A 20,000-nucleotide genomic window follows, 5' to 3' on the forward strand; every position below is an offset into this window, starting at 1 on the left:
TGTTAACGTAATTGATTTGAGATCTCAAAATGGGTTGTCCTCAAAAGCAACCATTTTGTTTTTTCTAGATATCTTACATGATATTATGAGTTTAATCATATTTTTAGTTTTCATACTGGTATTTGTTTTAAACAATTTCAGTAATTTACCTTTACATATGACAGCAGATATTATACATGTCGTAAAAACACTCATTTCAAGATTTAAATCTTTTCAAAAATATAGAGAACTCACCAAAAATATAGAAACAAAATTCGCAAATGCAACAGAAGAAGAATTAAAAGAAGCTGGTACATGTATCATATGTAGAGATGATTTAAAAGAAGGTTCCAAAAAATTATCATGCTCACACATTTTTCATGTAGACTGTTTAAAATCATGGTTTATACAACAACAAACATGTCCTATATGTAGAACGGAAATCAAACCATACGCAAAGAACGAACAAAATAAATCAGAAAATGATACAACACAAAAGGAAAAACAAGAAGAAAAAATTGAACAACCTACCATACAGGAAATAATTACAAAACCTAACTTTCTTATAAACGATCAACATCTGTATTTAAATGACACAAATGTTATGGGTACCTTAAATATCAATCAACAATACTATCCACCCATAAATAAAAATATTAATACAAAAGAGCAAATAAAAATTTTGATGGACTTGGTAATAAATAATATTAAGACACATGTTAAATAAAACAAATATATAAATATATAAATATTTTGAAATATATAAAATATATGAAATGTGTTCAATTACCTATTTCTAATATATGTATATATATATATATATATGTGTGTACCTTTTTACTATATTATTATATATATTTGTACCTGTGTGTACATTTTTTTTTTTTTTTTTTTACCTGAACTGTTCATGTTAATGTTAATGTATTATATATATATATATATATATATATATGTGTACCTTTTTAATATATTATTATATATATTTGTACCTTTGTGTACTTTTTTTTTTTTTTTTTTTATCTGAACTGTTCATGTTAATGTTAATGTATTATATATATATATATTTTTTTTTTTTTTACATTTACTGTTCATGCGAATATTCAAATATATACATATATATATATTTATTTTTATTTTTATTTTTTTCAGTGCAATTATTATCGGGAACTAAGTTTGGTTTGCCTAAAAGAAATTGATAAAATAAATCATAGTTCTATACCAGCAAATGTAATGTTAAGAAACATATATGGATCTATACATTATAATATATTAAATAATATGGAAGATGATGAAGTGCAAAAATATTTAAATAAGATTTCTCATATACCTCAAATGAAAGGTTTGAAGGAATATATAGAGAAAGTTTTAATTACAGATATGAAATATACAAAAGATATATGTTCATCATTATAATATCCTTTTTTTTTCTTTTTTTACAAATAAATTAAAAAGAAATATATATGTATATATATATATATATATATATACACATATTATTCCTTAATACATTTTATTCTTTATATTTATATTTTTGACTACCTTGTTTTCGTATATTTGTTATTATTTTTTTATTTTCTTATTTGTCTTAATTTTTTCCTTATCTTTATTATATTATATTATACTATATTTATTTATTTTTTTTTTATTTTATATATTTTTTTTGTACACTTTATATAATATATATATATATATACATATATTTGATATATCTTTATTGAATGTTTAAAAATATTTACACTTTAAAAAAATAAAAAGATATTAAATTATTTATTTCAGCATTTAATAATATTTATATATATATATATAAATATGTTTATAGAAAAAAATACCTTCCCCAAAAATGTTGGCACCACTCTATATATATATTATATATATATAATATATATGTAATTATATAAATGTATTAAAATGCATTTTTTTTTTTTTTTTTTTTTTATATCATTTATTTATTAATTTTTTTTTTTTTTTAAATATTATTATTATTACCTATTATTTTGTAAACAAAAATAATAATCTAGTTTAAATGTATTTAATTATATATATATATATATATATATATATGAATAAAATTAATTTATAATGAATTTAAAGAAAAATGATATATGCATTTTGTTCCTCTTCATTTCCAGTTCATTTATTTTAATAATATATATATTTATATATATACATAAATATCACATATAATATATTTCTAAATATATATTATATATATATATAATATATATATGTTTAGACATAAATACATTAATTGATATACATATAAAATATTTTAATATATACAAAAATGAAAAAAGTACATATCATTTAATATAATATATATATAATATAATATAATGTTTACACATTCCCCTTCCTTTTTTATTTTATAAACATTAGTATAAAAAAAACTTATACTGAAATATTATATTTTATATGTAATATATATTATATCTCATAAAGAGATAAATAGAATTCTTCCGAACCTTTTTTTTTTTTTTTTTTCTAATGTGAAAAAAGGAAAAAATGATCACAATTTTTATAAATGATCGTTTGTATACCAACTTTTTATTTACTTCTTTTTATTCTTATATAAATAAGAGCATACCCTGAAAAAAAAAATATATATATATATATATACATATATTGTGTGTTTATTTATTTGTTTATTTTGTTATATTTTTATAATTAACTTTTTAAGTGCACAATTAATATTCCAAATTGGTAGCCGTTTTTTTTTTTTTTTTTTTTTTTTCCCCCATGTAATAAAAATGACTAAAATTACTATTTCCGCAAATAATGAAAAGGGTGAAAACCATTACAACAATAATAATAATAATAATAATAATGAATGTAAATATAATAACAAAAGAAGGGTAGTAGATGAATGTTTAGAAGAATCTATTGAAAATGAATATAATAGAAATATAAAAAAAACGTATCCAAGTAAAAATCACTTAGATGAAAACACACTACCTGACTTTCTTATAAAATATTATGAATGGGAAGAACTGCCATCATTTTATAATTTACCATATGGTTTAATTAACAAAAAAAATGAACATTTTTTTTTTAAGAATAAAAAGGAATGTTTTAATGAATATATAAAAGAAAAAAACACTAGTCTTATTAATATTAAAAATAATGATAAAAAAGACCATATTCACATTAAGAACTGTGATAATTTTAATTTAAATAAAGGAGAAAATGATATATGTGTAGAAGAAAAACAACAAGAAGATGTGTGTATAAAAAATAACCATGATGATTTTGTACTCTCCCTTATTTATGATGATATTGTAACGTATTTTTTTAAAGTTCAGGAAAAAGAAATGAAAGTAAAAGGTACACCAAATAATCAGGAAAGGGGAAATAATAATGATCAAAATAATCATGATATGAGAAATGTGGAAGGAAATATAGCCAAATTGAGCTACACTGATCAACAGAAAATTTTAAAAATAAATTTTAAAAAAGAGGATACCATAACAAAACAGGAGTTTCGAAATGGCGATTGTTGTGAGAATGCGCAAAATTGTAATTATTGCGAAAAGGGAAAAAGTTGTGCTAATGAGAATAAATGTACAACTAACGATAAATGTTCAGGTGAAAATAAACATGTAGCTAAAAAGGAATGTTCAGGTGAAAATAAACATGTAGCTAAAAATGAACGTTCAGGTGAAAATAAATGTGTAGCTAAAAATGAATGTTCAGGTGAAAATAAATATACAGCTAAAAACGAATGTTCAGGTGAAAATAAATATACAGCTAAAAACGAATGTTCAGGTGAAAATAAATATACAGCTAAAAACGAATGTTCAGGTGAAAATAAATATACAGCTAAAAATGAATGTTCAGCTGAAAATAAACGTGTAGCTAAAAATGACTGTTCAGGTGAAGAAGTTCCTAATGAAATAAACTGGATGAACGATTTCATCAGTTTAACCAACATGCAGATATTATCAAAAAATAGTAATAAATTTAAGGAGTGGAATAATTTAGAGATTGTAATTCCTCATATAATAAATTACTGTTGTAGTGTTCGTTCATGTATATGTAAGAACAGTTTTTTAACTATAACATACATATGTAAAAGTTTAAAGGAAGAGAAGGATATTTTATGCAAATTTTTTGTTTATATATTTCCATTTATTATAAAAAAATTGGATATAAAAAATAATTTTTTAAATAAATGTGTAACTAATGCAATTGAAGAATTTATGTTACATAGTAGTAACATGAACGACTATGAGATGTTAAGATTAATATGTTCCTATTCGAATGATAAGAATTCTTGTATATCAAAAAAAATGTCTTATTTTGTTTATTTGTTTTTAAAAAACTTACCACAAAAAGAATTAATGAATTTCCGTATAAGCGATTTTGCATCACCTTTCTTAGATTTTATAAATGCAAAATTAGAAGATACGAAAAAGTATATAAAACAAGCATTACAAATATTGTTAGAATATCACGATGAGGATAATATTATAGATAATTTCAAAGTAGGTCTTGAAAAACATGAACAAAATAATCAAGTGCACAATTTCTTTCTGATCAGCAAACAAATAAGAAATATTTTAAGAAGTAATAATACAAACACTTTAAGGAAAAAATACGCAACATTTCATGATTTCAAAAATACAAAAATAGTAAAAAATGTTAACAAACCCAAACCGTCTTCATTCATTTTTTAATATATCAAGGGAGTGAATGTTATGCATATGAATATATGCACATGTATATATTCCACCTATATATCTTAAGAAAAATATATGTAATATGTTACATGTATATGTTATATGTATATATGTTATATGTATATATATTATATGTATATATGCTATGTGTATTTTTCTTTTTTTTCTTTTTTTCTTTTTTTCTTTTTTTCTTTTTTTTTTTTTGTCATCTATAAAATGAATACATTTTTGAGGTCTTTTTTAATGTGCACATATATATATATATATATATATGTATACATATTCATGTGAAAATTTTCATACAACTATATAGTGATAAATTCTTTATTCTAATTATACAGTTCAATTTCTTTCTTCTTTCATTGTTATCCTTATTGTATTGTATAATTATCGAAATGAATAACTTATTTAATATTATTCATATAAATAAATAAATATATATATATATATATATATATATATATATGGTATATATTTTGAATTCTTTTAAAAGGGCTAAATCTATATTCGTTTGATGTATTTAAAAATTAAACCCTTCCTAAAAATTCAATAATATATATATATATATATATATATATATGTATGTATATTCTTTTTTTCACGATTTATATAATAACAATACATTTATTAAATTATATATGTTATACACATAATTTAAAAAAAAAAAAAAAAAAAAAAAAAAAAAATGATTATTGCATACTCTTTGATATAAAATGGTTCCTTTGAAAATATGGAATTTGAAGATTTTAAAAAAAATTCTGATATTTTATGAGGATTATATAAATAGATATATTTATATATAATATATATTGATATATGTATGATAAATATATATTATACTTATTGATTTATATTTTATATTTATATGCATAATATATTTATACATACATAAATATATAATATATATATATTATATAATATTTATATGTATATATGATATCCTTTTAATAGCTTGTATACAGATGTGCTCTTTCTTTTTCTTTTTCTTTTTCTCTTTTTTTTTTTTTTTTTTTTTTTTTTTTCTTCATTTTAAGATTTCAAGAAAATAAAATATAAAATTGAAAAGTATATAATAATGACAAAACTAAAGTAATAACAAATGAATAAGATGTGGTAGGATATAATAAAATAAAACAAAAATTATTTTTCGTAAATAATATATAAATTATATAATACATATAAAATATAATTATATTATATAATTTGTATATATATATATATATATATATATATATTTATTTATTTATTTATATATGAGTTTATCCTTCTTGTGGATTTTTCATTACATAAATATATATATATATATATATATATATAATATTGTCAATTTTATTTAACATTATTTATGTATAATTTTTTATATTAATGCTTTATTATATATATATATATATATATATATATATATGTTAAAATTTTATAATTAAAATATTAAAGTAGAAAGTAAAAAAAGCATAAAAAAATATTCACATATTGATATATTAAAATATATTAATGTGTTATATATATATATATATATTTTTATTTTTTTTTTTTTTATTTATTTAATATTTTATCCATGTTATAAAATACGTTCCATATGATTATAATATAACACTTTTTAAAGGTTCCAATAATTAGTAGAAAAAAAAAAAAAAAAAAAAAAAAAAAAACTAGCGAAAAGAGAATGTCGATACAAGAAAACCAAAAAGTGTTACGTTCTTTAATACGGACGGTAGGAAGGATATCTCAATTTTTTGATGAATATGATATGTGGAAATGTTTTTTGTCAAATATTTATAGATATGAAAATGAGAAATGTGATAAATATAATGATTTTATGAAATACTATTTAAACAACAATACACATTATTGTCCTATAACATCAAATAATAAAAAATTAAGAGGAGAATTATTAAAATATATGAGGAGAAATATAAACGATGAACAAGTATATAATATAGGTTTTACAGCTATACGACATTTAGGAAGAATAAAAAATTTATTGACAAATGTATCATCAAATAATAATAATAATAATAATATGAATATACAAAATAATGTAGAGAAAAATATTATGAAGATGGTTTATAATAAAAATATCTGGGCTTCTAAAGAAGAAGAATTTTTATTTAAAAAGAATTTAACAATGATACATTTTAATAATAATGATGAAAGAAGGAAGAATTCGATGGATCGTTACAATGATACTTTGTATGAGAATGAAAAAAATAAAAAAAGTAAAAAAGGTAAAAAATCGTATGGCTTAAAAAAAAAGTATACGATGAATAGACGATTACATAAAGCTTCCTTTGAAGAAATATCTCACGTGAGGGACAACATCAACATGGTAGATAACACAAACGATGGTCATATTATAAACAATGATAATATTACAAACAATGATGATATTACAAACAATAATAATATTACAAACAATAATAATATTACAAACAATAATAATATTACAAACGATGGTCATATTACAAACAATCAACATAATAATGATGCTCTTGTAAATAATAATAATTTTACTTGTAACGACAAATCAACTTCACACGTATTATTTAATAAAATCAATCTTTTAAACAGAAATAAAAATAATGCGTTCAAAAAAAGTATTCATAAAAATGAAATAAAAAAAGGTACTATACTAATATCACACCCGTTAACGTCAAACCCTTTATGGAATAGAGCTGTTATTCTTATTACGAATAAAGAAAAAAATAATATAGTTTGTGGTCTTATATTAAATAAACATCCTTTGTATAATGATTATATGAAAATGTCAAATAATAAAGAAATAAATAAAATTTTAAATAAGATATATTTAAAAAAGAAGAAATTTATTCAGGATATAATAGGTGATTATATAAGCAATACTAAAGAAAGAAATAAAGTGAAAGACAACATAAACAATAATATAATAAATGATGAAAACAATGTAAGAGGTATATGTAATAATGTAAACGTAGATATATTAAATAATCACGAAGAACAATTAAAAGAAGAAGAAAAAGAAAAAAATACTATGAAAAATAAATGTGATACCTTAGAAGATAGTAATATTTTATATAATGAAGAAAATATAAAGGATAATATACATAATGAAAAGAATTTACCTATTAAAAATAATATATCCGAAATATGTAATGAAAACACATATACTCATTCGAATGAACAAGATAATGTAGAAGGAGAAATGAAATATGAAGAAAAACATGATATTTCAAATAATCATAATATAATAAATAATTCTAAAAATAATGAAGTCTTAAAAAGTAAGAACAAAAAAAATAATAACTACTTATTAGAACAAAAGAAATATGAAATAGAAAAAAAAAAAGATTTAAAATATAATAACCAAACAAATAATTCAGATGATTTTCCAACATTAAAAGATTTACAAGAAATGTTTTTAAGAATACAATTTCGTAGTTCTACGAAACATCATATGAATAAAAAAGTAAAAAAAAAAAATAATTTTTTTGTTATGATGGATGAGCATCTATTAGATATTATCACTCATTATATTATTAAATTAAATAAGGTTCCGTTGTACTTACGATTCTTACCTTCATATAATATAGGTTCCATGACAGATATTAAAAATGAAATTAAAAAATTACAATTCCTAAACGAGTTCTATAAAATCTATTTCGAAAAATATAACAAATGGAAAGTAGTTATTATAAATAATCGTATACATATATTTGATAAGGAAAAAAACAAAAATAAAATTAATGCATTAGATAATAACTCTACAGAAACAAAAAATAATCAAGAAAACAAAAAATTAACAGAAGAAGAAAAAGAATTAATTCATAAAAAAATACAAAAATTTAAAGAAACTAATCAACTCAGTTTCGATCCAAAGGAAAAGGACAAAAAAAAAAAAAATAAAAAACATAAAAATTACAACAAAAACAATACACATTATGAAAAATCAGAAAACAATACAACAGTTAACAATACAAATAAAGGTATTTGTGATAAGATAGATGAAAATGAAACAAACACACAAATGAAACATCAGGAAAATTTTTATGACTCTCAACAGGAAGAAGACCAAGACGAGGAAGACAATGACGAAGATGAAGGTGAAGACGATTATGATGATGAAGATGATGACGATGAAGATGATGAAGATGATGACGATGAAGATGATGAAGATGATGACGATGAAGATGAAGAAGATAGTTATGATGACGATGAAGATGAAGAAGATAGTTATGATGAAGACGAACAAGAAGAGGATAGTTATGATCATATCAATGAAGCAAATGATAAATTGGTACATCAAAATGGTGAATATAACCATGCCATAAAAGAAAATAACTATAAAACATTACAGAATCAAGAAATTATACATAATAATGACACAAATCAAAAAAATAATAAAGTATCTTCTATAAATAAAATTAACACAAATAAAATACATGCAAACTATTTATTAGGAAACCCCGTAAATTTGTTTTGGCTAGGAGGCCCTCTTCCTGGATTAACCATTTTACATAATATGAAAAAATATTCAAAAAATGTCGTAGTGAATGATTTGATATATGAAGGGTATAATGAAGGCGTAAACGAAAGTGTAAGTGAAAATATAAACCAAAATATAAACCAAAATGTGAACGAAAGTATTAACACGAATGAAAAAATAAACATGTTAAATAATGTAAGCATGAACAACAGCGTAAATGTTTTAAATAACGTAAATATGAATGATAATATAAATATAATACATAATAATAATGTTATGTTAAATGATAACTCAACGAACAATTTCACATGCTCAACTATGTCCAACATGAATGAAGAACAGTACAATATCAAACATTGTAATATCATAAATAATAATAATTTCAATGATGTTCATAATAATATGAACGATGGTCATAATAATATGAACAAGGGTCATAAAAAATTGATAAAAAGATTTATTGGAAAAGCTACATGGGATATGAACCAACTCGTTGATGAATTGAATAATGATTATTGGATAGCAATAAATTGTGACAATAAAGAATTATTATCTAACATTATATTTAATGCATCTAATGAAACAGATAGTAATAATATTAATAATAATTTTGATAATTCAGCTTGTGGGAATGTGTCTTCTAATTCTTATAAAGGAGAATGTCTATGGGAAAAAATATTGGCATCTTTAAATAATGACTATGAACAGATATCAAAAATACCACAAACTGTTATAGATAACTTTTTAAAGGATTTTAAAAGTATAGAAAATGAATGAAAAGAAAAAATATTTGTATATTATATAAATTGTTCTGTGGAAAAATACTACATATTATATATATATATATATATATATATATATATGTATATATTTTTTTTTTTTTTTTTGAGATATTATTTTGTTCATATGACTCTTACATTTAACAAATGTAAAATGGATTTTTATTTTATTTATTATAATTTTTTTTTTTTTATTTTATTTATTATCATTTTTTTTTTTTTTATTTTATTTATTATAATTTTTTTTTTTTTATTTTATTTATTATAATTTTTTTTTTTTTTTTTTTTATAATGATGTTGTATTTAAAAATAATATCATATGCGTATATATTCATTTCATTTTTGTTCACCTTTATATTATATCTTTTTTTGATTAAATATATTTCAGTTATATATATGAATCTTTTTTTTTTTATTATTTTTTTTTTAAAGCATTATTCATAAAATTGTTTTATTTTAAAACGTATAAATTTGTAATTTTTAATATGTATAATAAAAACGATAAAAAGTAAAACAAGTGCTATATAATATGATAAATATTATCAATACTTTATTTGGGAATATTTTTCTTTAATTTTTTCTTTTTCCCCCATAATGGGAAAAATATATATATATATATATATATATATATATATATATATATATGTGTGTGTGTATTTGCTTATATTAAAAAAATGAGACTTAAATCAAACATTCATTTTATAATTAAAAAAATGTGTTTCTTTTTATAATTTGAATAAAAGCATAAACTGTTACCAAAAAGAAAAAAAAAAAAAAATAAATAAATAAATAAAATAAAATCAAAATGGATAGATAGATAAATAAATAAATAGACAATGTAGAATATTTATTCGTCCTATTTAATTTGAGGACCGAAAATTCTTACCAAAAAAATAAAAAGTAAAATTATATATATATATATATATATATATAATATATCATATATATAATATGAAACAGTATGAGTTGTAAACTATTAATAATTATGTGTTAATATACATTAGCATATATCCCTATTTTTTTTTTTTTTTCTTTTTAAAAACATCGATCAAGTATGATATTATGTCCTGATTCATGATATTCCTTTTTAGAAACCCACATTTGTTGGAATGTTCCCAAGCTAGCTAGAATGGATCCACCTAGCCATGAAGAATATTTTTGTTCTACCAAAGAAGTCATATTTAAAATTTTGAATTTATTTGATTGTGTAAAACATTCTTTTTCTTTTAATGAGTTATGTAACCTTTCAATAAGTCCAGGGAATAATGAAGAACCTCCTGTAATAACAATAGATTGTAAAAGTTCTTTTCTAATATCAACATCTGTTGATATAATACAATTTATAATTGACTGTGGTAAACCTTTAAAATTGTTTAGTGAAGGTATAGAATGAAATAAATGTTCAGCAATATCATATTTATATTTATGAATATTAATTTTATATCCATCAGGTAATTCAAAAAATTCTTCTTTTGTACATGCATCTTTTATATTATTCTCGTTAGATATATGTATGTTATTTTGTTCGTTCAAATTTGTAATGTTTTGTATACTATTTTTTTTTTCTTCACATTTGGAATCATCATTTATAATACGTGTTCTGCAAACGCTTTCTTTCATATATCGAATTACATCTAGAATACATTCTTCTTTATATGAATGATGTATATTATAAAATGGGTTCACACTATTTTCTAAAGAATTTTCTTGGTATGTATTGCTATTACCATGATGATTAATATTATCAATATTATTATTATGACCAATATTATTGTGATTATTATTATGAATGCTACCGTTAATGTTGTCGTTAAAGCATGTATGCATATTATCATAACCATTACAATACACAAAATAAGGAATAATATTTACATTGTCTTTTATTAATTGCTCATATATTAATTTATCAAAATATTGTCCTCCAATATTATATTCCAATGAATTTTTCTGAAGAACATATCCTTCATATACTGGATTTATATCCAAAGAATTATATCCTATATCTATAACTAAAGATGTAGATCTCCCTAAACTAAAGGATGTTAACTTTGCTTTCTTTGCAAAATATAATGCAGGTATATTATATTTTTCAAATAATATTTCTGTCATCTGTTCTCTTATTTTATGATTATGCATATTAAATTCTGTTAATAATATTGGATGTTCCTCAAAATTTAAATTTAATCCACCCAATTTTATAGGATCCATTATTATATCATCAGTACATTCAAATACTTTAGGTATCTCTATACCTTCAATAGAATACTCTAATATCTTTTCAAAAACATCTGCATTTAATTTGATATCATCTTTATTATCATCTTTATAAAATAATGGTTTGATCCTTATATTCTCATTTCTATTATATAAATTTAAAGGATATTTTAATTCTTTATAATTTATATTTTTTAAAGATCCATCCATATAATTTTCGTATTCATCATTCATTTCTCTTTCTCCACATATACTATTCAAAAATATACGTGGCGTATCTTCTTGATTGTGTCCTATTTTACAACTATAAAAACCTAAATCTACTACTAAGGAAGATATATCTTCTCCTCCACATAAAAAATTTACATTTTCATCATTTTTTAATTTCATATTTTTTTTTTTTTTTTTTTTTCTTTGATATTTAATGTGTTCGTTTCGTAATTAGCTATATGTGTATCTCAAAAAAAAAAAAAAAAAAAAAAAAAAAAAAAAAAAAAAATTAAAATAATAAAATAATAAAATAATAAAATAATAAAAAATTTAAATATAAATATAAATATAAATATAAATATAAATATAAATATAAATGTAAATGTAAATGTAAATATATGGATATATTGATAATATATATATATTATATATATTTTTTATTATTATCCTTTATGATGATACATATTTTTCATTTTATAAGGCTTCCTCGATTTATTATTTATTTAATTTATATTTTCTATATATATATATATATATAATATATATAATATATATTATATATAATTCTTTAAAAACATATTACTTTTTTCAATTTTTTTCTTTCTTTATTTTTATTGCTATTATATATAATTGTATACCCATGGGTCGTAAAGAAAAAATGTTAATCATCTATTATTAAATGTAATCATTTATAATATTATATATTTCTTATTTGTTTTAATTAGATTAATGATTATACATATATGTAATAATAAATATATGTTAATTTATATAAATAAATAAATAAATAAATATATATATATATATATATATACTATAGTTTATTTTTATAGGGATAATTAGGTATAAAAAAAAAAATAAAAAAAAAAAAAATACATATATTATATATATATATATATATATATATATATATATATAATAATTATTATTAATAATATATTATTTTAGAATATTTTTTAAAAAGTGTTCTCTAAATAAGACTTTATAATAATCAGTATGTTTGAAAATTATTATTCGAAAAATTTACATACAACATATTTATGAAGATAAAAAAATAGTAATAATAACAAAATGAATAATTAAATATAGATAAGAAAAAAGTAAAATAAAATAAAATATAAAAAAAAAAAATAAAAATAAGAAAAAAAGAAAGAAATAAGGATATAAAATTTTTTAACGATAATGATTTAAAAATGATAATTATATTGTATACATATTTTAGATATATACTAAGTTGTATTATTAATTGGAATTATAAAAACCATTTTTTTTTTTTTTTTTTTTTTTATTGTATTTTAATTATTTTTATTAGGAGATATATTAATTTATTATATATCGTTCGAATTATATATAGAGAGAGGATGAAAAATATAATAATTTGTGTACTTGGATACAATATTAATTTTATAAGTTCATTATTTCAATTTTATATTTAGGAGGATCTATATCCATATATTATTCATTTTAAAAATATTAAAATAAATACATATATAAATATATAAACATATAAAAACAGTCTTTTAAAAATTAATAAGATTTATATAAAATATGGTTATAAATCCTATTTTGTATTATATCAAAATGATGGTTATGGTTAATTTTTCGTATTATTCTTTTTATAAAAATAAAATAATTAAAATTAAACGTATTCTATAAAGTACATTATTATAGTACACCATTCAAATATAATTTATTAAAAATGTTAAGACACAACAAAAAAAATTGTTTCCCTGTACTCAAAAAAAAAAAAAAATAAAAAAATAAATAAAAATATATATATATATATATATATATATATATATATAATGTTGTACGTTTTATTCTCCCATTTTGGTAAGTCCTAAATATGTACAATATGGTCAATTCATATTTATTCTATAAATGTTAACATTTATTATTTTTTTTAATGTATACATTTATAAAAATTATGAACAGTTCAGATAAAATTTTATCAAAATGTTATATTTTATTAAAAAAAAAAAAAAAAAAAAAAATTTGTTCATAATTTTTTATATTTTTTCCATATAGCTATTTTGAAAAATATATATTAACTGTGAAAAATTGTGTATACCACTATAATATTTTAAAAAAAAGTACATTATATATATATGTTCATTAAAAATATCCTCCAAAAAGAGGTATAACAAAATTATAATATTTCCACATTTGGACAAATAAGGATGTATATATATTTTTATTCTATATGTTAAATTCTCACACATTATTACAATTTAAAGAAGGAAAAAAAAAATAAAAATAAATAGAATAATACATATATGTATATATATATATATATATTAAATTTCATATTATGGAAAAAATATGTTCAACTAGCCAAAAATAATTTATCACTATAATATATATATATATATATAATTGTTTTTTTTTTTTTTTTTTTTTTTTTTTTTTTCATAATGTAATAAAATGTTTTGAACAAATATTTACCTTTACATTTAATTTCTTATATTTATTATAAAAATTAAAATAACATATATATATATATATATGTACATATATTTGTAATGTCTTAAAACAACAACAAAAAAAAAAAACAACAATTTCATAATAATATACATGTCATATGTTTTTTTTCAAAATAATAAGACCGAATAAAAATATTCTTATAGTAAATTTTACAGAACCATCTGTTGCTATAACGTCAAAACTTTTGTAAAAAAAAAAAAAAAAAAAATTTTACATGCACATAAAAATGAAGAAAATGAGAATTTTCCATTGAAAAAAAAAATAAAATAATTAAACAAATAAAAAAAAAAATCACAACCAAACAAAACAAAAAAAAACAAATCAAAACCAAACAAAACAAAAAAAAACAAATCAAAACATACCAAACAAATCAAAACATACCATACCAAACAAATTCATAAATATTTATTAGTCATCAGCATATGATTAATAGATGTATTCATATAAAAAATAAAGAATCAGAAAACGTTGAAAACGATAAAATCAAAACGAAAAAAAGAGAGGAATATATAATTTCAAAAAGAAACAAATATGATATAAATAATATATCCTCTAATAATTTTGCTAAAAAAGAGAATTCAATTTTATACATATCATCTTATCCATATATAATTACATAACATAATAAAATGAACTATGATCATAATAATAATTTAATAAGAAAAAAAATACAAGTGAATAAAATTAAATCTCCAAAAGATTTTGTACATTTTCGGAAAGCGAAAACAGTAGAAGGAAATGTTAAAATAAAAAACCATGTACTTTTTAATGATACCAAAAAAAATGGAAAAGAGAAAATCAAAAATTTATCTCGCACATATCAAACTATAGATGATCGTACATTAAATGGAAGTAAAAAGAATAAAAAAAAAAAAATTCATTATAATAATTTAATAAATTATCCTAAAAAAACAAATCTTCCTTTAGAAGTACATACATATTCTGATGAAGATAATATTATATCTGACAAATCAGAAAAAGAAACTGAAGAAAAAATAAAATACATAAAGGACAAGATCTTAAATAAATATAAAGATCTCTTTGAAACATACAATAATATTATAAATGTATTAATTAATAGTAATGAAGAGATCAAAGTTGAATTAAATAGAGAAACTATTTATAACTTTTTAAAAATGTCGTATAAATATGCTGATTATAATTATTCTCTTGCATGTGCAATACTTTTATTGATAGATAGGTTAAATTATCCTGACATAGAATTAAATGAAAATGAAAAAGAGGGTTTAGAAAATATATTTAGATCTTATAGTTATCATACTATATTATCATATAAATATGCCTTTAAAGCATATCATCACAACGACAAAGACACAAATAATAATAATGATCACAAAAACAATCACAACAATAATAATAACTGTATTACCTTTCAAGTAAAAAAAAATATATGTAAATCTATTCGTCATAAAATTAAGAATCAATTTCTTTTAAATTCGGAAGCTATCATAAATCTAATAAATTGTATTTTTTATACAATAAAAGAGGAACGAAATAAATTCTTCTATACTTATTTAAATGCCAATCAATATAAAATAATATCAGATATGACTGAAACAGGAGTGAAATATAAATATGAACAACTAGCCGAACGAACATTTAAAAGAGCTTTAGATTTGGGGATGATTTATTTGAAACCTACCGATATTAATTTTTTAAATTTGGCTAGTAGCTACATTTATTTTTTATATTTCAATTTAGGATATGAACAAAAAGCATTGAATATATGTATAGACATATTTGACAAATCATCAAATATATTAGACGAAATTGAAGATAAAGATCATGCACATAAATGTTTAGAAATTTTAAGTAAAATGAGGCATCACATAAAACGTTGGTCTAAAAAATTAAATAAAAATAGTATACTCTTTTTAACATTTTGAAGTAATAATACATATATGTATAAATATATATATTATTTTTTTCCGAGTATGCGAATATTTTCTTATTTTTTTTTATTTTTGGGAATACTATAAATTTGTGTAATAAAATGTTTATATAGACACAAATGCATTCCATATAAATAAATAAATATATATATATATATATATATATATATATATATAATACATCTTTGAAGCAAATAAAAATAAATTTTTTAAGATAATTTTTTTTCTTTTTTTTTTTTTTTTTTTTGGAAAACTCTTAAAAAATGTTTACTCAGTATACAATTCATGTATTTAATAATTATTTTAATTATATTATACTCCAGAAGTATATAATAATATATAACACAAAAATTTGTAGAAAACAAAAAAAATAAAATATAAATAAAATATAAAATATAAACTATATTATAATATAGTCTTATATGATATAATATATGATGAACTAATTGTATATTATATAATAAAATACATCATTTAATAAAAATTAAAACTGGGTACAAATTTATAGATAGCCATTTGGGCATCTAGCCATTATAAAAAAAAAAAAAAAAAAAAAAAAAATATACACATATATATATATATATATATATATATATATATATATATAATATTATTAACAAGTCAGGTAAAAATAAATAATAAATAACAAAAAATACATATGCACATATATATATACATATATATATATATATATATATATATATATATATATATAAGTGTGTCCCTTATTTTACAGATATATACTTATTTCATTTATCAGTTTCATTTTTATCTTCTTTTTCATCTTTTTGTGTTTTGTCCTGTTCCGTTAGATATTTATCTGGATTTACAAAATAAGGTATTTTTCCCTTAATCCAATCATTTATTATTACCTTCGAAACGGAGGTAATATCTGGTTCTCCTCCTTTAAGAAGTTTTCCCATTTTTTTGGCTAATATTTCTAGAAACTCTTCTGAATTTTTAAAAGTTAGATCTTCTGGTAATTTATAAATTTTGAGTATATAAGATAGATTTACCATTTTAAAAATATCGTCAATATAAAAATGTGGATTTGTAATTTTTTCAAGTCTCATGGTGCATCTTAAAATTTTTTCTGAATCTTCAATATCATATGGTACAATACCTGGGCAATCAATAAGATATATTTTATTTGTGAGTTTTATGAATTGCCAATATTTTGTTTGTCCTGGTATACAAGCTGAAATACATACAACTTTTTTTTTTAAGGAATTAATAATAGCACTTTTTCCAACATTTGGATATCCTATTAATCCGATATGAATATGTTTTTTTTTTTGACTTTTAAAAAAATCTGTATATTGTCTGATAATATTAAATAAATCACTTTTTCCAAATGGTTTATTAATATTAGCATGATAAGCTATGGTTGGATAATCTTTTGAGAGGATTTTTATCCATTTTTCTGCTACAGAAACAGGTATTAAATCAATTTTGTTTAATATTAGGATCATATGTTTATTTGGTCTATCTTTTTTTAATGTTTCTTCTAATTTTTTACATCTTGTACCTATAGGATCACGTGCATCTAATACTTGTAAAAGAATATCTGAACTATCAATAACTTTATATAATTCTGCCCATATCCTTTTTGATTGTCCTATTTTTAATAATTGATCTTTACTAAATTTTTTTTCTATTTCATTTCTTTTTTCAATTAACGAATTATCATTTTTGGTTTCATAGGTCGATAAATTTTGTTCTGCACGTTTTGCATATTCTTCTAAAGTCCCAACATTTAGTTTGGGTTTTTTTCTTTTCTTTTTTTTACTATATATATCATGATATTTTTCAATACGAAGAAAATTTTCGTTTTTATATTTTTTTGTAACTACATTTTTTTCATCTTTTAATAACTCTACAGGAATTTTAGATCGTTTTATTACAATACTAAATGGATCATGTGTAGTTTCTTCTAATTTATTTCTAAATATTTCTAATTTATTTTGACTTATTGTTCTTGTATTATTAAACCATTTAATACTTGGTTCGATTCTTCTTACTTCATTAATTTTCTGGTTCATTTTTTTTAAATTTGCTTTCGTACGATACATTTTTAATCTTTTTAACTTTTCTGCTTCTTTTTTTTCTTGCCCATTACCTTTATTTATTAAGCGCCCATTTTCCTTAACATTATTAACGCGGTTCTTCGCCACGCTTAGGTTTTTTATCTTCAAGCTCCCCTTTTTTATCATTTTTTTTTTTTTTTTCAAATATAATATAAATATATATATATGATAAAAAAACAAGCAGCGTATATAATATAAACACAACTTATCAAAATGAAAAATAAATGAATAAATAATTAAATATATATATATATATATATTATATTTTAATTGTAAATATATTTATGTAAAAATACATAAAATATATATGATAATAAATATTCATATCATTATTCAATAAAGCTTCATTTACATCATTTTATTTTATAAAAAATTAATTTTTATTTTTAATTCTTTTCTATAATACTTCAAAGTAAAATTTTTTATATCATCACAATTAAAAAAATATTTATATTACAATATATTGTGAGTATACTTAAAATATTTATTATTTATTTTTTTTTTTTTTAATTTTACTATTTTTTTTTTTTTTCTTAGGAAAAAATTTAACGGTATTATAATTATTACATATATAATATTGTATATATTATATATATATATATAGAATATAATTATAGTATATATATTTTATTAATATATATAATATATTATTATATATGTTAAATAGTAACATATAAAAAACAATCTATATAGATATATTATATATATATATATATATATATATATATATATATATATATATTTTTTACCTATAATATATAAAAAATTATATAACTATAAAAATCATATCTTTGTAAAGGGGTATTTTTTTTTTTTTTTTTTTTTCTGTTCTTATTTTACAATTCTCTGTATATGGATAAAAGAAAAAAATTATTAGAGTTTATTATAAAGAATTAAGAAAGAAAAAAAAAATAATAATAATAATTATAATAATAATTATAATTATTATAATAATAATAATTATTATTATTATGAATAAGGTTATAAGACAAATATATTTTTATTTTTTCTAAATACCATATTGTTTATGTATATTATATCCTGTCCCTAATATATATTCATTTTTTTTTTTGTGTCCATAGAAAAATAAATAATAATAATACAAAAAAAAAAAAAAAAAAAAAAAAAAAAAAAAAAAAAATGCACTTTTAAAGCACATAACATAGATCATTTCCTTTTTTTGTTTCTTATTTGTGTAC

General features: G+C 19.1%; 6 protein-coding genes across 6 annotated transcripts in view; 4 read left to right on the plus strand and 2 right to left on the minus strand.

The window, feature by feature from the left end:
• The window catches only part of PF3D7_1422500 (ERAD-associated E3 ubiquitin-protein ligase HRD1), a gene marked incomplete at both ends in the record, with an annotated part of 2,273 nt that extends 881 nt beyond the window's left edge, over nt 1-1,392 (plus strand). The window contains 2 exons of the mRNA XM_001348353.2: nt 1-673; nt 1,129-1,392. The exon at nt 1-673 is cut by the window's left edge and continues 197 nt beyond it. Of these exons, the coding sequence (XP_001348389.2) occupies nt 1-673; nt 1,129-1,392 (937 nt within the window). The remainder of the gene's footprint in view (nt 674-1,128) is intronic.
• Nucleotides 1,393-2,726: 1,334 nt separating this feature from the next.
• Nucleotides 2,727-4,652, plus strand: PF3D7_1422600 (conserved Plasmodium protein, unknown function; the record flags this gene model as incomplete). Its single annotated transcript, XM_001348354.1, has 1 exon — nt 2,727-4,652. One exon carries the CDS (start codon nt 2,727-2,729, stop codon nt 4,650-4,652), a length of 1,926 nt encoding a protein of 641 aa, XP_001348390.1.
• Nucleotides 4,653-6,318: 1,666 nt separating this feature from the next.
• PF3D7_1422700 (conserved Plasmodium protein, unknown function) lies at nt 6,319-9,891 on the plus strand (the record flags this gene model as incomplete). The annotated part of the gene is made up of 1 exon (XM_001348355.1): nt 6,319-9,891. The coding sequence occupies one exon, from the start codon at nt 6,319-6,321 to the stop codon at nt 9,889-9,891; it is 3,573 nt and encodes a 1,190-aa protein (XP_001348391.1).
• Nucleotides 9,892-10,928: 1,037 nt separating this feature from the next.
• PF3D7_1422800 (actin-related protein, putative) lies at nt 10,929-12,497 on the minus strand (the record flags this gene model as incomplete). Its single annotated transcript, XM_001348356.1, has 1 exon — nt 10,929-12,497. One exon carries the CDS (start codon nt 12,495-12,497, stop codon nt 10,929-10,931), a length of 1,569 nt encoding a protein of 522 aa, XP_001348392.1.
• Nucleotides 12,498-15,430: 2,933 nt separating this feature from the next.
• On the plus strand, nt 15,431-16,708 carry PF3D7_1422900 (14-3-3 protein, putative; the record flags this gene model as incomplete). The annotated part of the gene is made up of 1 exon (XM_001348358.1): nt 15,431-16,708. The coding sequence occupies one exon, from the start codon at nt 15,431-15,433 to the stop codon at nt 16,706-16,708; it is 1,278 nt and encodes a 425-aa protein (XP_001348394.1).
• Nucleotides 16,709-17,463: 755 nt separating this feature from the next.
• Nucleotides 17,464-18,927, minus strand: PF3D7_1423000 (nucleolar GTP-binding protein 2, putative; the record flags this gene model as incomplete). Its single annotated transcript, XM_001348359.1, has 1 exon — nt 17,464-18,927. The coding sequence occupies one exon, from the start codon at nt 18,925-18,927 to the stop codon at nt 17,464-17,466; it is 1,464 nt and encodes a 487-aa protein (XP_001348395.1).
• Between the last annotated feature and the right edge of the window lie 1,073 nt (nt 18,928-20,000).

The sequence above is a fragment of the Plasmodium falciparum genome (assembly GCF_000002765.6).
Source record: "Plasmodium falciparum 3D7 genome assembly, chromosome: 14".
NCBI lineage: Eukaryota > Apicomplexa > Aconoidasida > Haemosporida > Plasmodiidae > Plasmodium > Plasmodium falciparum.